The 21609-nt window shown below is 35.0% G+C and overlaps 1 protein-coding gene across 1 annotated transcript in view; it reads right to left on the reverse strand.

Annotated features, from left to right (window-relative positions):
• The window catches only part of GUCY1A2 (guanylate cyclase 1 soluble subunit alpha 2), a 313858-nt gene that overhangs the window by 70475 nt on the left and 221774 nt on the right, over nucleotides 1-21609 (reverse strand). Inside the window, exon 6 of the mRNA XM_090267856.1 lies at nucleotides 19791-19934. Within this exon, the coding sequence (XP_090123982.1) occupies nucleotides 19791-19934 (144 nt within the window). The remainder of the gene's footprint in view (nucleotides 1-19790; nucleotides 19935-21609) is intronic.

The following is a 21609-nucleotide window of genomic DNA, read 5'->3' on the forward strand; positions in this document are numbered from 1 at the left end:
TGTTTCAAATCAAAATACCAATCTACCTGAACACACAAATAAATTTTTCCAACTTAAAATAAGGATTAGTCATTTTGGAATAAATATTTGAAGGCATAAACAATCTTTAAAAAGCACCAAACTTAAAAGGTAATCTTTTCCATAATTCTTTATGGCTGATATGTTATACTTATAGAGTATTATTATTCTAATAGAGTCTATATTCTAATAGAGTCTGTATTTTTAAAATATGGTATGACTTTTGCTTAGCTGGGCATTATTTTTTAATAAGATGAGCATTTTCACAAATTACAGTTAAAAAAAGAGAGTAAGAGGAAAGAAAAATTGTAGAAAAGAATATTTGGATATAGCTTGCAATAATAAGTAAATAGTGAAAAGTGGTTTCAATATAACACAAGATGCTCCATTGATGGAATAAGACTTCACATTACATCATAACCTCATAATATAAACTTTCATAATGAAGCAGTTCCAATTTATTTCATTATACCTTTGGTAGAAAATTACTAATTTCTGTCTTGAATACTAAAGGTGAAATATGAGCATGGGATACATTTATTATGTTTCAAAAGGACATGATTCTGAGTATGAAAATTTAGAGAAAGGGGAACATGAGAGCACAAGATAAAAAGAACAGAGACTACTATAAATTTATATAAACACCAGTCAGTATAACTACACCAGGTAAATTATATGGTAAAAACATTTCAAATATAAAAGAAGATTGACTTGAACAGGAAAGGATCAGAGAGAAAAAACTATGTAATACAATTATCAATATCATAACAACTAAACAAAATTATCTTCACTTGGTAAAATTTAATTTATTGAGAATGTATGTCAAGAACATCAAATAACTCATGTGACTAAAAAACGTTACAGTTTGACACGTTTGGACCCCAGAAAAGGAACACAAGTTTAAATGCAGAAATTTACCAATGCTGAATAATGATCATAAAGAAATTATTTTCTGATTAAATGCCATTAAGTAAATGTAATTCTTTTTTTTTTTTAATGTGTTTTATTGATTAAAATATTACATTTGTGCCACTTTCCCTTCCCTCTGCTCCCCTCCACCCGGTGGCCCCCTCCCTCCAGTTGTCCCCCCCTTTTAGATTATGTCCATTAGTTGTGCTTACAGTTCCTCCCAACCTCTCTCCGTCTATTCCATTCCCTCCTACCATGATCCCCAATTCCTATATTATCTCCCTCCCTCTCCCCACTCCCCCTCCCTGTTGGCCTCCCCCCACTATGTTTCCCTTACCCACAGTTCCTTTTCCACTCTCGTTGCCTGTTTCGTTTGCCTTTGTTTCATCTCCCTAGCTTCTGTTTTTTAAACCAGTCCCTTTAACTTCTCATATAACAGTGGTTTGGATCTAATGAACTCTTTCAGTTTTATTTTGTCCTGGAAACACTTTCTCTGTCCTTCTATTCTGAATGACAATTTCGCTGGATAGAGTATTCGTGGTTGTAGGTTTTGGATTTTCATTACTTTGAATATTTCTTGCCAGTCCCTTCTTGTCTGTAGGGTTTCCCTTGAGAAGTCAGCTGATAGTCTAATTGGGACCCCTTTGTACATAATTCTTTTCTTCTCTCTTGCTGCTTTTAAGATTCTCTCTTTATCTTTGATTTTTGACATTTTGATTATAATGTGTCTTGGAGTGGTTCTCCCTGGGTTCAGTCTCTTGGGAACTCTCCTTGCTTCCTGGACCTGCAAGTCTATTCCCTTCCCCAAGTCTGGGAAGTTCTCCTTTATTATATTTTCACTCAATTTTTCAAGTTCTAGTTCATCTTCCTCATTCTCTGGCAAACCAATGATTCTTATGTTGGGCCTTTTATAGCTGTCCCAGAGGTTTCTGATCCTCTCATTGTTGCTTGCCCTTTCCTCTCGCTGCATTGGTTGACTGCTTGTTCCTTCTCCATATTCCAGTTTGTTGAAATGGACTCTGGATTCCTCACCATCTGTCTCGTATGTGGTTTTGTTCCTTTCGTTATGAAAGTTTTTCGCTTCTTTCATATCTTTTTCCTGCTCTTTTGTGAATTCTGTAAGCCACCTGCTAACAATGGCCCAGAACTGAGCCTCTGACAGGTTTCTTATCTGTTCATCTGTCAGATTCTCTATCTGCTGTCTGGTGAGTTGTGTCACCGGGATCTCTATATTTGTCTGCCACATTTTGACAGATGCGTTTTGTTTTCCTGGGCCGGCTGTCGGGGGCAGGGGGCAGTGCCTGCGTACGCGTCACAAATCAGCGACCGCCGGCGCCTGCCTGTCCGCGACCTATTTCGCAGCCCTGTGGTGCTTTCTGTGGGGGCGGGGGTCCAAGATGAATTCACAGTTATTCAGCCAGGAGACCGGGATCCGTCCTCCCGCCCCCCTGGGCCTCACTGTTCAAGGCGATGCTGCGGCTGCTCCCCAGCGCCGGAGTCGCGCAGGCCAGGGGCTTGATCGGAGTCGCCTGCCTGTCCGCGACCTATTTCGCAGCCCTGTGGTGCTTTCTGTGGGGGCGGGGGTCCAAGATGGATTCACACAGTTATTCAGCTAGGAGACCGGGATCCGTCCTCCCGTCCCCCTGGGCCTCACTGTTCAAGGCGATGCTGCAGCTGCTCCCCAGCGCCGGAGTCATGCATGCCAGGGGCTTGACTGCCTCCGGGATTTTTCGCCGCCCCGCCCCGCCGCTCCGCAAACAGCTTTGCCTTCTTTAACTCTTACCTGCCCAAATGGCACCGCTGGTTTATAACTTCATATGTTGGGCTTCCGTGTAGCTTTATTTTCTGGAATTTCTAGTTATCCTTTGTTTTGAAGTAGTTGTATACCACTGTAGTTGTAGAGGGAGACCTAGCGTGTCCGTCTAAGCCTCCATCTTCAATGTAATTCTTTGATCTATTTTCTGTATTATGCAATTAAACTAATTCTTATATTTTACATTAACAGGTGTGTTCCTCTGGAAATGTTTTATTGATACATAGTTAGGGCCATTTTATTGTTATATAATACTATTTACCTTTTCTCTCTCTCTCTCTCTCTCTCTCTCTCTCTCTCTTCTTCTTAAAGTAAGCCCTTTAACATTTGTTGGATTACTGGTTTGGTGTTAACAAATTCTTTTATCTGTTTCTTGCCTAGGAAGCTCCTTATTTTTCCTTTGATTTTAAATAATAGCCTTACTGTCTAAAGTAACCTTGGTTGTAGGTCTTAGGGCTTTTCATTGTCTTGAATATTTCATGTCACTCTCTCCTGGCCTGAAATGTTTCTGTTGAGATGTCAGACAACAGTCTAACTGACGCTCCCTTGTAGGTAACTACCTGCTTTTCTCTTGTGGCTTTTAGAATTCTCTCCTTGTCTTTAAGCCTTGTCATTTTAATTATGATGTGTCTTGGTGTAGTCCTCTTTGGGTCCAACTTGTTCAGGACTCTGAGCTTCCTGGAAATATGTGTCTTTTTCCTTCACCAGATTAGGTAAGTTTTTGGTCATTCTTTCCTCAAATAGGTTCTTGATCCCTTGCTCTCTCTCTTCTCTTTATGGTATTCCTGTCATGTGGATGTTGTTATGCTTCATGTTGTCTCAAAGGTTTTTTAGCTCCCTCATTTTATTTAAATTCATTTTTCTTTTTGCTGCTCTGCTTGAGTGTTTTTTTCTAACTTGTCTTCCAAATCACTGATTTGATACTCTGCTTCATCTAACCTATGGTTTATTCCTTCCAGTGTATTATTTATTTCAGATATTGCATTCTTTATTTCTGACTGGTCCTATTTTATGGCTTCTATATCCTTTTCCATGCTGTTGAATACCCTTATAATCGTTAAACTCTATCTGATAAATTGTTTGCCTCCGTTTCATCTAGTTCTTCTTCCGAATAATTCTCTTGTTCTTTCATTTGGAGTCTGTTTTTTTGTCTTCCCTTTTTAGCTGCTTTTTATGCATGTGTTTCCATGTATTAGATAGATCTGCAAATACTCTGGTGCCAACCTATGTCAAACATTTCATGTAACTGACCCTGGGCAACCTATTTGGAACTATCAGTAACCCACAGCTTGTGATCCCTCTGCTCAGCCTGTGTGTGTGTATAAATAACCAGGCTGGACACCAAAGCTGGCTTTTACCAGCACCAGGCCCCGGGAAGGGTCAGCTAAGGTCTCAGAGTTCCCAGATCTCCACCTTAGTTGTTAAACTAATCACTGAATAACCTAAGCTGTACTCACCAGCCTGACTTAAGCTCCACAGGATGGGGCAGAGTCATTCCTGAGGGTGGGCCTGTTGCTTCCCCTTAGGCTGATGCCACTCAGAGGGGAGTGCTTCGCCTGACAAAGATGGTTTCTGCAATATGGAGAATGACTCAGCACAGGTATCCTGGCTGCCATTCCTTCAATTCTCTCCCATAGCCACCAACCCTAGACTCCCCTCATGCATCTCTAGTCCACTCTGCCCTGCCTCTACTGGAGCCTAAGGTAAGTGGCACTGGCCTGTAAGAGCTCTGAGTCTCTAGCTGTCTCTCCCTGGTGGGCAGAAACCCCACTGCTTTTCACAGCTATATGTTATTTGGGCTCCTTTCCTAGTTCTGGTGTTATAGGCTGGGGAGACCAACTTGGAGTTCAGATCCCACACTTCCCAGGGGGAACCCCCCAGCTGCTGAAATATCCCTCCAGGAATTCAGCTACCACCTGTGTGAGCCCAGCTAGCCTTCTTATGTCCCCACACACTCTCTACCAGCCTCATTGTGGCAATATGACTTTTTTGGTCTGTGGTAATAAGGCTTCTCTTCAGCTAGTGTTTAGTTGGTTTTTTCAAATGTTTTTTTCTTTTTCTATAATTTAGTTGTAATTCCAGTAGAGTCCTGGGAGGAGGTTTGTGCAGCTTCTACCTACTACTCTGCCATCTTGGGTCTACCCCTTGCCCAGGAGGCGCAGACTTGGGGTGTTTAAAATCTGGAGTGTGATAGGCTTGCTTACTCTTCAGGGAAGACTCTTACCCTCACCTGAGAGCTCTGCTCAGAGCATGCTGGGCACTGCCATTTTGACAAGAAAGCAAACCTTGCCCTGGAGGCACCTTGGCTGGTAGCCCTGAAGAGCTGGGGCGTGAGGGAACCGCTGACCCGTGGACTCTGCCTAGATGCCATAGTCTCTGCCTGCAGCAAGTTGCCCCCAATCAGGGCCCACTGACAGAGCTGAAGATGTTTTAATTCACATCAATTCTTTCCCACTTAAATTTTACAGTGATGATTTGTGACTCATTAATCAGAAATCTCCTCATACTAATTTCTGCCAGTATAGTTTTCTTTTGTGACCATTATTTCTACAAGCCCTAATTTTTCTGCCCAAGAGCTTGTCAGCACAATTGTGTCACATAGATCTGACGCTCCTGCCCATTTTTAGCTGAGAAAAATCTTTATCCTGTTCAGTTTCAGGCATTGTCTGCTGAGTATTTCTTATCAAATATGTAGGGGAGAGCTTGTGCTTACTTTATTTTTAAATTATGTTAATGAGTTTTTTAAATTATAGATACCTATAAAGAAGGAAAGGAAAACAGTCCATGATGGCACTGTCTGTATAACTCCCATTGATACTAAAAATGAATACATACAGTAATTCATGCACATATGGAAAATTTAAACAAATCTAAAACTTCAAGTTTAAAAGTAAAATAGACATGCCTTGCACACTGAAAAATTAATCCCTGCCTTTTGTCATGTAGTGGTTATGGATCGAATGATGCCTTTTAACCCTGTTGCCAAATCTGTTGCCCCCAGAATACAACAAGGATGCCAGCCTGTTAAACCAAGCATGCCATTGTCTGGGGACAGCCAACTGACCTGGAATCTGCAAGATCCTTCCCCATGTGGGAAGGCCACCCTCCCCTCCACACCCCCACTCTTATTAGGGATTTCTGGACCCAAGGGTAGGTAGGACGACAACCATGTCCAGCTTGAAGCAGCTAGAAGAGCACAAGACCTCCGTCCAATGTCTTTTATAAGATTATAAAGGGTCTTAAGTCTGAGAGGGGGGAATTGTTATTTTTTGTTATAAAAAATTAATTAATTAATTAATTTTAAAAAAGAATAATATAGGAAAGGGTGAAGCCAAGGAACTTATATTCATGACCCATGGACATGAACTAAGAGGCGTGGGATTGCTGGGGGAAGGTGGGGCCTGGGCAGAGGGGAGCAAAGGGGAAAAAATTGGAACTATTGTAACAACATAATCAATAAAATATACTTTAAAAAAAACCATAAAACTATACAATGGAAAGAGTGAAGTGCAATGAAAACTATGCACTTTAGTTTATAATAACTATGTTATAACAAATGTACCACATCCATGCAAAAAAAATAAAATAAAATAAAAAAGTAAAAAATAAAAAGCCCTTCTAAATTAACTAGTATCAACAGTTTTATGTGCATTACTCAGAACAATACTATTTGAGTGATTAATTCTTAGGTAGCCCATAGAAAAATGACAAGTGCTTTTCTGAAATTGAGAGAGGAAGGAAACCTGAGGAAATTCTGAGGGTGGGGGGGCTAGGAATTGGGAAGACAAACCCAGAAAGAAAGGTAAACAGAACAGAAATAGGAGGAAGAGAACAACACACAGGTCCATGGAAACCATTGACTGAAACCTTGTGAGAATATGCCGTGTGTTTTCTCTCGTGCAGATGTGTTCCTTTTCATAGGTAAGATGCCAAGCATGTTGACATTTCTAAATATATGCTATTAACTGTTAGACATAGCTTTCAGGTAAACTAACAATCAAGGCAAACAAGTTGAATGAAAACGTGGAGTCTGAAAATCTGAGCGACTGATTGAATTTTTGACTGAATAGATTTAAGTGACCAGATGTTTTGGTATTGTGTAGAGAGAATTTTGACTTAATGAGAGCCAAGAAAAAAGCAGATTAGTATTTGGCACTCCTGCAGTTAGCTTGCAACTCAATTACGTAGTTTTGCACAGGAGAGAAATTCAGTAAATGCTTGCTGGCTGAGTGATCAAAACATTTTCCTATATTTTTCACTTCCAATCAGTGCTTTGGTTATTATAAATATAAAAGTAATTATGGATAACTTAATATGCAAAAGAATCAACTGATAGCATCTGGAAAATTATCTGTCCTAAAAAGCAATGTTTCTTTTGATTCTAAGTTATAGTTTTAAATCTGTGTTTTCCTGGTTTTGAATTATTGCCACAAAGAGGAGATCATATCTTCTATTTTTATAATAAACTAATATTACAGAAGTTTATGTATCGATATTATTCCCAATTTATATTTTTATTTAGAGATTTTGAAATTTTATAAAACTACCAAGTTGGGGATCCTGATCTTAAATGTTGACATAATTATTCTCATTATTTCAACATCTCCATCTACAGTATAGTCAAGAGTTTGCCTCAAATTTGGGTGCCTTCAAGTCATTGCCCTGCTATTACATCTGAATATTCCTTTCTTAAAAAAGAGCGATAATTTTTTTCAAGGAAGATTAAAGTTATTACCTTAGTCATAAGATTTGAAATCATATGTTGTAATCATGTTGTAGGTAGCAGTGTAAGGTAATGTTAAGAGCATGAACGTTGAAGTCAAACAGATTTGAATTAAATTCTGAATCTACTCTTGGTCTTAGTTACCTATTTACTCTTATTTGAAAGTAAGCTCCTTAACCTTCTGAGTCTTGGTTCTATTATTTGTAAATAAAGATAACAATTGATTCACGATCATGATTATATTAAGACTTATGTGATAACATGCAATACAGACATTAGTCCCTGCCCCACCTGCAGTTTCACATCCTCAATTTTCAGTTATCTGCAGTCAACTGAAAATATTAAGTGAAAAATTCCCATAATAAACAATTCAGTTTTAAGTTTCAAACTATGAGCTATTATGACTAGCACAATGAAATCTTATGTTGTTGCACTCCGTTCCACCTGGGATGTGAATAACCTCTTTGTCCAGCATATACACACTGTGTTTGCTATTTACCCACTAGTCATGCAGTAGTCATTTCTGTTATCAGGTCTATTGTCACAGTATTACAATGCTTGTGTTCAAGTAACCTTTATTTTATTTAATAATGATCCCATAGCATGAAAGTAGTGATGCTGGCATTTCAGATATGCCAGAGAGAAGCTGTAAGGGGCTTTTTTTTTTTTTGGTGAAAAGGTAAATTTTTAACTTAATAAAGAAAAAAAATTATATTCTGAGGTTGCTAAGATCTATGGTAAGAACAAATTTTTTATCCATGAAATTGCCTAATTTATAAATTAAATTTGATCATAGGTGTGTAGGTACAGAAAAACATAGTATCTATAGGATATATGTATATATCACAGATATTAAAATATGCTTAACACACACATAAATGTAAGTAAATTAACTACATATGTGTGTGTGGAGAAAGAGAGTTAGGAAGGAGAGAACACGTGAGAGTGTGTGTGCACATTCTAGCCTAGCATGATGCCTGGCACACAGAAAACACTGATGAGAAGCAACGCTTGTTAAGTATTCAGGTAACAGTTCCACTCTAGTTATTCTGGCGAAGTACTGACCAGTTTGATATAAGGAAAGATCAAAAGATTTTTTATTTTTTTCAAGCAGATACATCCATGTTCAAATTTGAGTAACTAGATAATGTTGGTCATTCTATGTAAACTTCTGAATCTCAGATTCTTCAAATGTAACATAAAATGAATAAAACTTACTTTGTAAAGTGTTCAGGGTGACATAAAAAAGAGATAAAGTGTATATAACACCTGGCACAAATCTGACATATAGAAGATGTAGGATATATATTATTTTTTCCTCGATCTTACATATATTCTTTAACCCATTGAGGTCTTACTTATTGAACTTTACAGTATGTAAAAACTGCATATGTGAGCATCATAGGGTTGTTGTGTAGAATAAATGAGATGACATATAAACTATCAAACCAACCACTAGCACATAATTGGTTTTCAATGTCTTTCAACTTTACTTCCCTAGATATAAACAAAGCCTACAAAGACACCAAAATAATGTAGGTCTGAATGTACAACATCTTAAAGATTCTAAGAAGAATTTAAAGTCTCAGCCAAATGTCTCAAAAAACCTAATAAAAATATGCCAATACTAAGACAGAAACATTGAGAGAAATCCAAGTGTCTGTTTCTACTCGCTGACCATGCCAATTATTTATAGGTGTTGGTTCATTAGACTGTAATTTCTGGGAGGGTCAAGGCCATATTCCATTTGTTTACCTTTACATCCCCAGTGCCTAACTGGTTGTCAAAAAAACAGGAAGTATCCAAAAACATTTGTTGAACAAATGAGTAAAGTGACTCCTAGCAAGACTCCAGCCAGGATCATGCAGAATCAGGCATCATCTCAGCGGGTACAACAAACAACCTTTGCAGTAAAAATCTTTCATCCTCTGGAACGTTCAGTGTATAGTCTGGGCCTATTTCCCTACCCACCTGCTTATTACATGGTCATTTGACCATCAAAATAACTGTTACTTCAACTTCAAAAGGTCTTATGCATTTCAGACATCATTGTCAAAATTATCATATTTCCCCAAAGAGTGAGGTCTGAATTAATGAAATTTTACTAAATTTATAGTTTTATGGCTGGTTTAACCTTTGAAATAAACACATTAAGGGCAAGTGATAAAACAGGGTAATTTCTTAGAATTGAATCTACATGTAAATTTGATCTTGTGACATTTGCACACAAGGTGACAATTTCTGATGCGGTAAGAAGCATTACAAACGTGCAGAAATCAATTCAGCCATTAGGAAAAGGCAAGAGTTGCTAGGAAACCATATTCCAAATAAAGAATATTATAGTAGTAACCTAGACAATTACCATATGCTTGACATGACATCAACACAAAGCTAACAAATTTTTAAAAGCACTTGTGACATTGAATACTTCGTACCACAGTTGCAACTCAGCTGATTAAATAGTTGCTTTTCAGTGACTCAAAAAACTCAATTGTAGGGACAGGAAAATACAAAATCAAAGTGAATTAATAACAATAAAAGATGCTTTCTAAGGCTTACAAAGTCTCTCCTGCATATTTAGGATGCATGCATCTCTTTGGTACATGGTGTCTCAAACCTCACTTAATTGAATAAAGTCCACTTAATATTTAAAAAGAATCTACTTTTCAAATCAGCATATTCTACTTGTGTTTATGTATTTAGAGGAAAAAGCTTTTAAAAATATACAATAAAATATATGCTGTGGTTATGGTTGGTTGGTAAATTACAGGTGATTTTTATTATCTTCTGTGTGTTAATTCTCAGGGGTCATTTTACTTTTTGTAATTTCAGAACACTAATAAAGTTACTTTGAAATAATTTTTAAAATTTTATTTGGAGTTAGATATGAGATGTTGATACAGAATAACCAAAGACATAAACTCTAACAGTGTGGTTAGTGTAAAGATACCACATTACTATCTTAAAAATTAATCTATCTTGCTATTTTCACACTACTTTTGGTATTGTCAGATTCAAGCTGCTAATGTTAATATATGTGCATATGACAATTATCCATAAAAGAGATTAAGTTAACTGGCAGTAAAAGATAAAAGCTCTCTTTCTCAATAATGCCAGAAAAAGGGACTATATTCCAAAAGATAATGGTCTAACCTACCTCCAAAATGGGTTGGTGGAATCCTATCTTAAAGTCTCCGTAGGAGTGAGTATTGGCAAAGTAGATATTTTAATTATTTATATAAAACTCAGATAAAAATGATCTACCTAATACTTGGAGGTTTCATACTTCTAAAGCACACCACACAAGATTCAAATAACAAATAAGTGTCTCTACTAATATAATTGTTAACCTTTCGTTAGGACATTGTACAAATACTCCTGGGAGGGGGGTGGCGCTCTCCAGAGACAAGCTAAAATAAATGAAATAGATTAAAACACCTGTGGGAGTATTTACCCCATAAAGATATTTAACATAGTAACTTTATAAAATGTTTAAACCATGTCTCCATTAAAAATTATTTCTCTTCTGAAAATGTGAGAGTGTGAAGACTGCTGCACAAAATCAAACTGAGCAATTGTATGTTTTAATGTGCACAGTTTCATGCAAATCAATTGATCTTTTCCCCTCATTGTTTGGTTTTAGTTTTCCTTTCACTAATGTATTATTAACATTTTTTTTCATGTAGCAAAAAGATGCAAATACCTTCACAAAGAACTGCTTGGAAAATTTGACAAATGTAGCAAAACATTTCAGCAAGGCCAGTGCTTTTTTGAAATATGTGCCTAATAAACTATTTTTGATAGACTAAAGATGAGTAAAAGCATGCAATGATATTAGAATTAGTCATGATAAAAGACAAAAGCTAAAATAAATTAGCACTGGAATTCTATCTCATTGACATACTTATTACATATACAATATTATGTATTAACTCATTATGCTGACATCTTACAGGGGGACTGCAATGTAATGCACTAAAGAGTTCTGTCTATTCATATTTCACAGACCTAGAACAAATACTTCAAGACTTTATATGGAACCAAAAATGACCCCAAATAGCCTCAGCAATCTTGAGAAAGAAGAACAAAGTAAGAGGAATCACAATACCTGACATCAAACTATACTACAAGGCCATGGCAACCAAAACAGCCTGGTACTGGCATAAGAACAGACATATAGATCAATGGAACAGTGGAGAGCCCAGAAATAAACCCAGGTCTCTATGGTCAATTAATATTTGACAAAGGTGGGGAGGGGGATAAGAAAAATAAAAAAAAGTAAAAAAAAAAGAGAAAAAAAGAAAAAGAATGCTGTCTATTAAGGCTCAGCTCTATACTACCATGCCAGAAGAGTACTTCTATCATTCAAACAAATGTTTTATTCAATACACAAAAACAATTAATTACAGTATAAGACACAATCTTTAAATTCAAAGATTTCCCTATGGAAAAAACATAATGTATCATTTTAAAATATGTATCTTCTGCATTACAATCCACAATAAAAAAATAAACAAATGGAAAAATAATCAGAGAAAGCCAATGGGATAAGATGGCTAACAGATGCCCCAACTCAACCTGGCTGGTAATCTTAATTGTCAAAATAGTGATGGAATAAAGCCCATTATCTCCCCAAACATGTAACTTAACCTATCTCTATTAACTTCTAATTTAAAAAATTAGTCATTCTAGGTGGAATAGCTCTAAAATGGATTACTTACTTCCTTTCTCTTAAAAGAGAGCATCTAATATAAATTTAAATATTCTTAAAAACTAAAGCCATGGATGTCTAACTTATTGGAATAATAAATTACTAAAAGCAATAGGGAAATTTTGACATAAAATTTATTTAGCATGTTTTTATTTAATTAGTCTGTGAAGTGTAGTGATTAGAAGCTCTGGCTATTTTTTTTTTCCATCTTATTCTCTTCACTTGTAAAATGGAACTAATGGCAATAGTTCTCTCACAGGATTTCTGTGAGACTTCAAGGAGTGATTTCATGCAAAGAACTTGGAATAGTGATTGCCTGACATACCTTTATGTGTGTCAATAGAAGTTACTTATTATTTTCTGGACTAAACACTTTATATACAATTAAGTGTTTCTACCTTTTCCATTTAAAGATAATTTCATCTGTGACTTGGGTTGAAAATAGGAATAAATGTAGATTAGTAAGGATGACTCATTATAGTAAGATAAAGCACACAAAAATATACGTTACTTTAAATGGCCATTTCTAGTAAAAGAAGATTATATAATTTTATCAACCCTTTGCAGGTCAGCTCACAGAGCAATAAAAAAGCATTGCAGTGAGATATGGGGGAAGAGGGATCTGGGGAGAGGGGAGCACTTGAGCGTACTTGTCCACTATTGGCATCTTCCGACTTCAGAAGGGACTGAGATGGTGAGAAAATGAGCAGTAATTTTTGACAACCTCACAGAAATACAGGAGCAGGGACTGCCAAGGGGGAGGCCTTAGGAAACCCTATATGCTTTGAAATGAGACTCTGACAGGCAACACCACGGGTATAAAGACAATATCACCAATATAAGGTGATTCAGAAGTTAATTTTTCCTCACAGAGAGTGAACCCAGTGTTGACTGCTTAAGCTCCCAGCAATTCAGGCAGAAGCACATGTAAAATTTCCCTACAGGATGGTAACATCATTCCAGGTTTCAAATTATTTCTATAATTTTTAATATATAATCCCCAGCACTCAAAACAAATCATAATTAGGCACACAGGAGATAAGTAACATGACTAAATATTAAGTGAAGGAATAAACAATGCGATAGACCACCTGGGCTCTGGAGCAGAGGTCCCAACCCTGTTAGGAACTGGGCTGCATGGCAGGAGGTGAGCAGAGGGCAAGCAAAGCTTTATCTGTATTTATAGCCGCTCCTCATTGCTCACATTACTGCCTGAGCCCTGCCTCCTGTCAGATCAGCTCAGAGGCAGCATTAGATTCTCATAGGAGTGCTAACCCTACTGTGAACCGTGCATGCGAGGGATCTAGGTCGTGCGCTCTCCTTACGAGAACCTAATGCCTGATGATCTGAGGTGGAGCTGAGGCAGTGATGCTAGTGCTGGGGAGCAGCTGCAAATACAGATAATCATTAGCAGAGAGGTTTGATTGCACAGAGACCATAATAAATCAGTTGCTTACAGACTCATATCAAAATGCTATGAGTGAGTGGCAAGTGACAATTAAGCTGAACTTGGTGGCAGGCTATAAAGTCATCTCCCCACCACATCCCCATCCATGGAAAAATTATCTTCCACAAAACTAGTCCTGGTACCCAATAGGCTGGGAACCACTACTCTAGAGAACGAGTTTATCAAGCAGAGTTTAAATAAACTATGGCTGATATAGTTAAGGAAGTAAAAACAATATAAAAATTTGTTAGATAAATGAAAACTTAAAAAACTATGAACTGCTATAAGCAACAAGTAACATTAAGTATTAAATGGATGGGCTTAACAGATGATTTTCATGAACGACTGAAGGGAGTATTAGTGAGTTAGAAGATAGATCTGAAGAGACTATATAGCCCTAAGCTCTGATAATTAAACAGAAGCAAAATACAAAAGAATCTCTTGCAATCTTAGCTAGTAATAAACTCTTGGTGAAAAAATACTTTAAATATATTATTTTTAAAAAACATAAACATATTTTCAGTACCAAATAATTTCACTATTACAATAAGTCTATTGGAAAAATATAGTGAGCCATAAATTTTACCAGTAATATTATAGAGTACTTTGTATATTATTGTTATATTGAAACAATGATTTACCAAAAATGCTACTATGTGCATTATCTAGGAGATTAAAAGTAAATTAAAATGTTTATAGCATAAACATGATAAGCAAAAATAAGTGTGCTCTCAGGATGTTAACAGTGAGTTCACAGAATGCCTATACAGTTTTTTTCTGACTAGTTAGGTTTATTACTTTAGATATAGATTCTAGAGGGAGAACATTTCAAATAAGAATACATCCTTCATGATAAAAATTACTAATTAGTATTTTGTAAATAAACAAATCAGAGATTCACAGATAATTAATCCAAGTTACCAAATAGTTTTTCTTTTTTATAAATACAATCTTGGGTTGTTCTCTCATGAGGTTAAGTAAGAATTGCAATATTTGCAAAGAGCAAATTTCTTCAAATATTGAAATAACAACATCAGGTTTCCTTTATAAATAACAACTACTTTTAAATTAATTGGAAAATATTTATTTCATAATCTCAAAAATCCTGTAAGCTCATTAGAAGAGTTAATTCAAGCTTAAGGAGCTAGAATTTAATGTGCTACAGTACATGTAAATTATACATTAATATTCTTGCCTTTAAACTAATCAGTAAGAAGAAATTCATAGCATTTCCCTAGTTTGCAGCTGAGATTGCTAAACACGTTAGTATTATATGATTATACAATGGGTTTTTAAACTCTATTTCACAATCTCTGTAATTGCATCATTATATAAAATCTACTGTTCTCTGAACTAATGAAGAGAATTTGCATTTGTATGCTTATGTAATGAAATTAAATGAAAATATTTTCTAGAAACTAAAATACAGAAGTAACACTTAGATATCTGGATGCACTAACTTGTGCTTCTTCAAAAGCTTTAAATCATGAAAATGTTATGTCTTTCTACAATGTGCTTAATCACATACTCTAGTCAGTCCTCATCCCAGCTTCCCTTTCCTTACTACTTCTTAAAATTTTATTTATTGATTTTAGAGAGAGAGGAAGGGAGAGAGAGCAAAAGAGGGAGAAGAGGGGAGGGATGGGGAGAGAGGGAGAGGGAGGGAGGGAGAGAGAAATATCGATTTGTTGTTCCATTTATTTACGTATTCTTTGGTTGATTCTTGTGTATGCCCTGAACGGGGATCAAACTCACAACTTTAGTATATCAGGATGATGCTTTAACCAACAGAGCTAACTAGCCAGGATGATTACTTTTTTTTTTTTAACAAAAAAGCACAAACAGTAACAGATATTTTGTTATTTTAATCAAAGAGTGGTAAACCATTAGTAAAAGTCTTTCAGCACTAAAAACTCCATTCAGAACACTTTGATAAGATTAGGTTCATAAGTTAATGAACAGCATGAAATTACATAATTTTCCAGTGAAATCACCATATAGCTGGTTCAAACAAAGAGGAGAGAATAAAAATCTGATTTTATTTTTCTTCAATTGTCTATTTTTTAAGATATAAGAAAATCAGATTTCCTCTAGAGCAGGGGGAAAAATGGAATAGATATAATGCTGACATTTCTATATATTCAGCCAATAGAATAAAACATCATATTGATAAAATACAGAAAGTTCTTAATCACTTTTTTTAAAAGCAGTTTTAATTAGTCACTTCAGGCTGAATTTTCAGAATTTATTGTATAAATAGACCATATTTGTGTATTGTGCTTTGTAGATACAGTCTAGAACTATCCTCTGAGTTTCATTAGAGTACTTATAGAAAAAAAACTTGCTTATATTTATAAACTGAAGAAGTGAAATGCTATAGTCTCTGTTTTGTTTTGTTTTTAATTTAAAAAGTTAACAGTCAATTTTACAGTTAAGGATTCAAGGACATTACCATTCCTTCATAAGCAATTATAAATGATAATTCAGTTTCCTATTCCCCATCATGACAGGTGCCTCAAAATTTTGTTATATAAAAATTATCAGCTTATTTTTTAAAAATTTGAGAAGTCTTGGGATATTTGAGCAATTATTATAACTCAAATGGTTTAAGTTTTATATAGCCTAAAAATCTGGACATTTTTAAGAAAATAATAAGCAGTTTACATATCAATTCTAATATAACACCCAAGCATTTTTAATGAAAGATTCTTTCAATAAGTTTAGAAATGTTCCCATGGCATCAAGTTAGAAGCCAACTGAAAATCAAATTAATATGCCACAAAAGTCCCAAACCAGGCAGAAAGTAAAAGTTAATATTGAAGCTAAAATTATTAAGGTGGCTTAATTTTTTGAATTCTCTTTCTTCATTCTTCTTAAATCTTTATGGACATTTCCTCTTCTGATTCAGTAAGACTATCTAATTCATATAAGACAGAGCTAATGTTATATCCCACAAGTGAAAATATAGATGAGCATACTGTAAAACACATTTCCCTGGTTTTGTTATTTGGTAATTTAAGTTTGTTTTGACAATGGTGAATCAATACAAACATTGCATCTCCTATAAAAGAAAATCCAACATAGAAAAACCATCCCAAATGATAACACTGCCCAGCTGGTACTCTTGAAAATTTAAGAACTGGTATGAATTCAATGTGGAATGTACAGGTTTTCAGTTTGCATCAGATAATAGACAGCTTCATTTTGCTTTTCCTGACAGTGATAGAAATATCATTCATATACTTGAGTAACTAGATAATTCTGTCCTGAAGAGACTTAAACTAGGTTTTTTTTAATGCTCCATAATTTTCTATTTTCACCACTAGTGGGAGTCTTTCTTTTTGCACTTAATTTTTTTCAAATGTAAACATATATGTACACATTATAAAATAGTAATAAAAGGAATAATTTTGCACCCCCATGTCCACTTTCCCTACTGCATTCCCCTCTTGCCATCATCTTTCTTTCCTTTGGGGTTAAGCACCATCTTAAATTTTGTATTAATTGTTTTCTTTCCTTTATATATTTCCCATCAATGCAGGTACTTCAAAATAGCATATTTTTTCATTTTTCCCAGTTTTGAAACTTAATTAAATGCAATAATACTATAGCATTCCTCTATGACTTGATTCTTTTGATCAATATTATGTTTTTGATACTCATCCATGTTGATGTCAATAGCTAAAGTCACTCATTTGTCCAACTCTCTGGTATTCCAAGGCATAAATATATCACAGTTTATCCATTCTATTAAGTGGATATTTCAGTTATTTCCAGTTTGAGAATATTATGAAAAGTATTTCAGTCAATAATCTTGTGTGTGACTTCTGCCACTCATGCACAAGTACTTCCTTGGGGGCAAACAGCTAGGAGCAGGATTGCTGGGTTGTAAGAAAGGCACAAAGTAAAATTTACCAATTAATGCCAAGGACATTACACAATTTGTAATTCCACCAGCTGTGTGAGATTTCCCACTGCTCCATATCCTTACCAACAGTAGTACTGTAAGACTTTCAAAATTGTGCCAACTAGTAGGTGAGAAAGTATAGCAGTATCAATATATACTAATCTAATTAATGATAAGGTTAACCAAGGATACTTATATTGATTAAAGATGTTACAAAAAATCTCCTACTTTGTGGTTGTCTTTTTATTCTTTGTAGGTATTCTCTGATAAACAGGAAGGTTTTAATTTTAATGTAGTAAAATTTATAATATTTTCCTTTGTGATTTGAAAAATTTTGATATAACTATTTGCAAAAACATCATTCTGTATTCTAAGCCCAAAAATCTTAATTATACATTTATAGTTTTATAGTATGATCTTTCACACTTAACCCACATAAAATTGCTTTATGTGCAAACTCATGAACTAGGGATTCAAATTTAATACATATTTTTCTACATGGATAACCAATTGTCCAAAACCATTTATTGAGGAGCCTATCCTTTCCCAATTGATCAATGTCACCTTTGTCAAGTTCTTTTTTTCTCTGATGTACTGAAGTCTCATTAAGATATGTTTTGTTATGGATTACTGATTTATCTTTTGTGGAATTTTTTAGGATTATTGTGTCTCAGACTTGATTAATGTAGTTTAATAGTTCCAAAAAATTTCCCGTTTACATTCCCTCTATTAACTCCATTTGGAACCCCATTTTAAAATATATTACAACTTCTCGCTTTCTCCTCTATGACCCCTCCACATTTTACATTTTATATCTTCTGATTCATATTTCCCCACTTTTACTTCTCTGAACTTAATTATGATAATTTCTTCAGTTCTAACTTTTAGTGTTTTAATTTTTGCTTTAGCTGTGTCTAATCTGCTTTTAAACTTACCCACTGAGCTCTTTTTTTTAAAGAATTCTGTTGATTGCTTACAAGTTCTCTGGTTCTTTTTCAAATCTACTGTTTCTGCTTCACATTTTAAAGCTTCTCTTTTATTTCTTTAATTATACTAAATATTGTCATTTTGATTCTGCCTGAAAATGTTGATATCTGACAACACTCCAGATCTGTTTTTCTCACCTACTGTTTCTATGTGCTCTTAGCTATAGTATTTTATTTTCCTGTGTGAGTGTGTGTCTTTCTTTGTTTTATTTTGTTTTGTTTTGAATATCAACCACTGGTTTTCCAGAGGACATTATCAGTGGAACTATGTTGAAGATGAGATTGAAGTTGTCATCCTCCAGGGAGGAAATAGTGTTTCCTAGTTTCCTGCTATCACTGCTAATGACAGGGTACTTAATTTAAATTCACCACTTAAATTTTGTTCAGTCTGTATCCAAAGTGTGATTGGCACATTTCTCTCTTTTCTATAACTCCATGTTGTGCTTCATAGTTTTAATAAATAAAAAATAAATAAATAAATAAATAAATAAATAAAATTTAACCCTGAATTTTAATAATTCAATCAGAAGAGAGACACAGGGTATCTAATTTTCCATAATGCCAGAACTAGAAATGTATTCATATTTTAAGACTTTATTTTTAAAAATTTTTTAACTCATAGTGAGTTAAAACACAAGATTTCTGGTTTATAAGGATTCATAGCAACAACATGTCTGGGATCCATCAGGCTATAGCAAAACTATAGCTAAGTGACCTAATTCATTTCCAGAGATAGATCCCAGATTGCAGACAGCATTAGTACCAAAAAGAGTACAACACAACAGAGGTTACATTTTCCATTTTTAAAGTTTCCTCAGTTATTGGGCTCCAACCTTCAAACTGCCACACAAAAATTGCAGAAGCAACCCTGAGGCCTGAGGTTTCACAAGGAATACATGTACATGACCCACAGGAAGTGTCCAGGTCTTCCATTTTCTTCTTTGTTTCTGTTTTTTTGGATTATTTCTCAGATTCTGATTCTTACTATCATTCTTACTTGGATTTGGTGACCTGGTTACTAAAAGCTCTTCCCCTTGGTCTAATCCTTTTGCTCCTTCTGTCCCTCCATGGTAATTTGCCTTCCACACACCTTTTCTCTTTTAGACCATATTCCATTTGTTCTTTTTCTGGATTTATGAGTCACTTCCAGCTATTTCTCATCCTCCTTGACTTCCAACTTATCTAGATCTACAAGTTATAGTATGTAGGATTCAGAAGGGAAGTTCTTGCTCCCTTCACTTAAACATTAGTACTCAAATTCTATGTTGAGAGTTACCTGAATTGGCCTTCCATCAGGTGTCAGCACCTCTTCTGAAAGTTCCATCATTTTCAGGGCCATCAGAGCAATGGGTTTAGCATGGCAGAGGCTTTTTCTGTGGAGTCCTGCAGCAACACAGTATGCATCACCTATTGTTTCCACCTGCAGCAATCAGACAAATTAAATGCAAACATATAATGAGCCAGAATAGAAATGATTAGTTATCTGCAATCACAAACGTTGCTGAAAAACATGTCAGCAAAACATCGATAAATTAAGCAATTAGACAACTGAGTGTAATCACAGCGGAGTTTGCAAACAGCCACAGCAGCCAAATACTGACATCTCACTCCAGGGCTGTTCATCAGCATTATCACCACGGATGATCACTGAAATTGAGAACAACTGGAATACAAAATTATTATCATCTGTGAAAATAAAATTGTCAGTGTTTTGACCAGGACAATTTCCAAACGGTGACCTTTTTCAAAGCCACCCTCTCTTCTTCCTCAAACCTTCAATATTAGTTATATTTAAGAGATGAGAAATCAATGTGCAAGAATTCATCCATAATCTTACAATCAAAAAGTTAACAGGCACTGCCAGAGTCTTTTTATGACCATGTTTTAATTCTATTGTCAACATCCATCCTGAATTGCCATTGCTTTTATTCAATATTGTACATATTTACCACAGGTTAAAATCCCCAAATTTCTAAGTATAAATATGGCATAAAAATTAAGCACAACTTATTTTGAGAGGAAAGTTAACTAGTTATCCAAAGTAAATATGATGGTAAACTCCTTAAGCATTCTAATATTTTAATTACAGCAAAGTGATGAAATGTATAAAATGCTCAATTTCAATATCACTTTTTCTTTGAATCCCTCCTTGGCCATCTATTAATTCTTGGCAGAGCATATCCTTTCTTCTTTCCTGTCTCTCAGCACTTACCATACCTCTTTGCTCTAGCTTGCATCACAGGTCATAATCAACATGTATCTATGTATAATCAATATATACTCCAGTTATCATGTAAGCTCTTTAGAAACAAGATCATGTATTTTTCATCTCTGTATTCATATGGTTTACTATAGTGTTAAAATATAGATATTTAACAAATATCTATCAAATGAATAAACTATTCCACCATGTTTACCATGATTATAACAATGGTCATTTTATGTCATTTGCTAGTTTTCACCATTTATTTTTTCATTTACATCATGTGGATCTTTGTGGCATGTAGATCTGTGTAGAAAATAAATAACCTTTAAGTGACTGGACATACTTTTATCATAAATATACCAAAAATGATGAGATATTCTATTAGTTAAGATTTAACAGGCATAATTTAATTTCATGTGAATGTATTCTAATGTCTATAGTATTAAAAGATATACTGCGTTAAATTCTGTGAGCACTAATTTAGACAATATAATGAGAATACTTAAGAAATTCATGGGACTAGGAATGCCAAAATTATCACTCACTTATCAGAATCTTATCAGGAAATACACATTAAAAATGATTCCAATAACCTCAGACATATCATTAAGTTCAAAATTTTCACTTCAAGGCCCGTGTACTGATGAAAATTAAAAGGGAAGTAAAATCATACTTTTTTGTAAGAACAAAAGACAACGGAATGTGAGTTGGCAAAGGTTTATTCCAATGACTAAAATATACTTCCCCCAAAGAATTTTCACTAAGAAAGATACCCAGCAAATAATAAACATCTAATGTGTGGCTATGTACCATCCCCCACCCCCCAGAAAAACAAAATCCTTTGTTAATTCTCACATTTATCTCATCCTTTTGTATTTCTACACAATTT

The sequence above is a fragment of the Furipterus horrens genome, unplaced genomic scaffold (assembly GCF_987537825.1).
Source record: "Furipterus horrens unplaced genomic scaffold, mFurHor1.1.pri manual_scaffold_2, whole genome shotgun sequence".
Classification (NCBI taxonomy): domain Eukaryota; kingdom Metazoa; phylum Chordata; class Mammalia; order Chiroptera; family Furipteridae; genus Furipterus; species Furipterus horrens.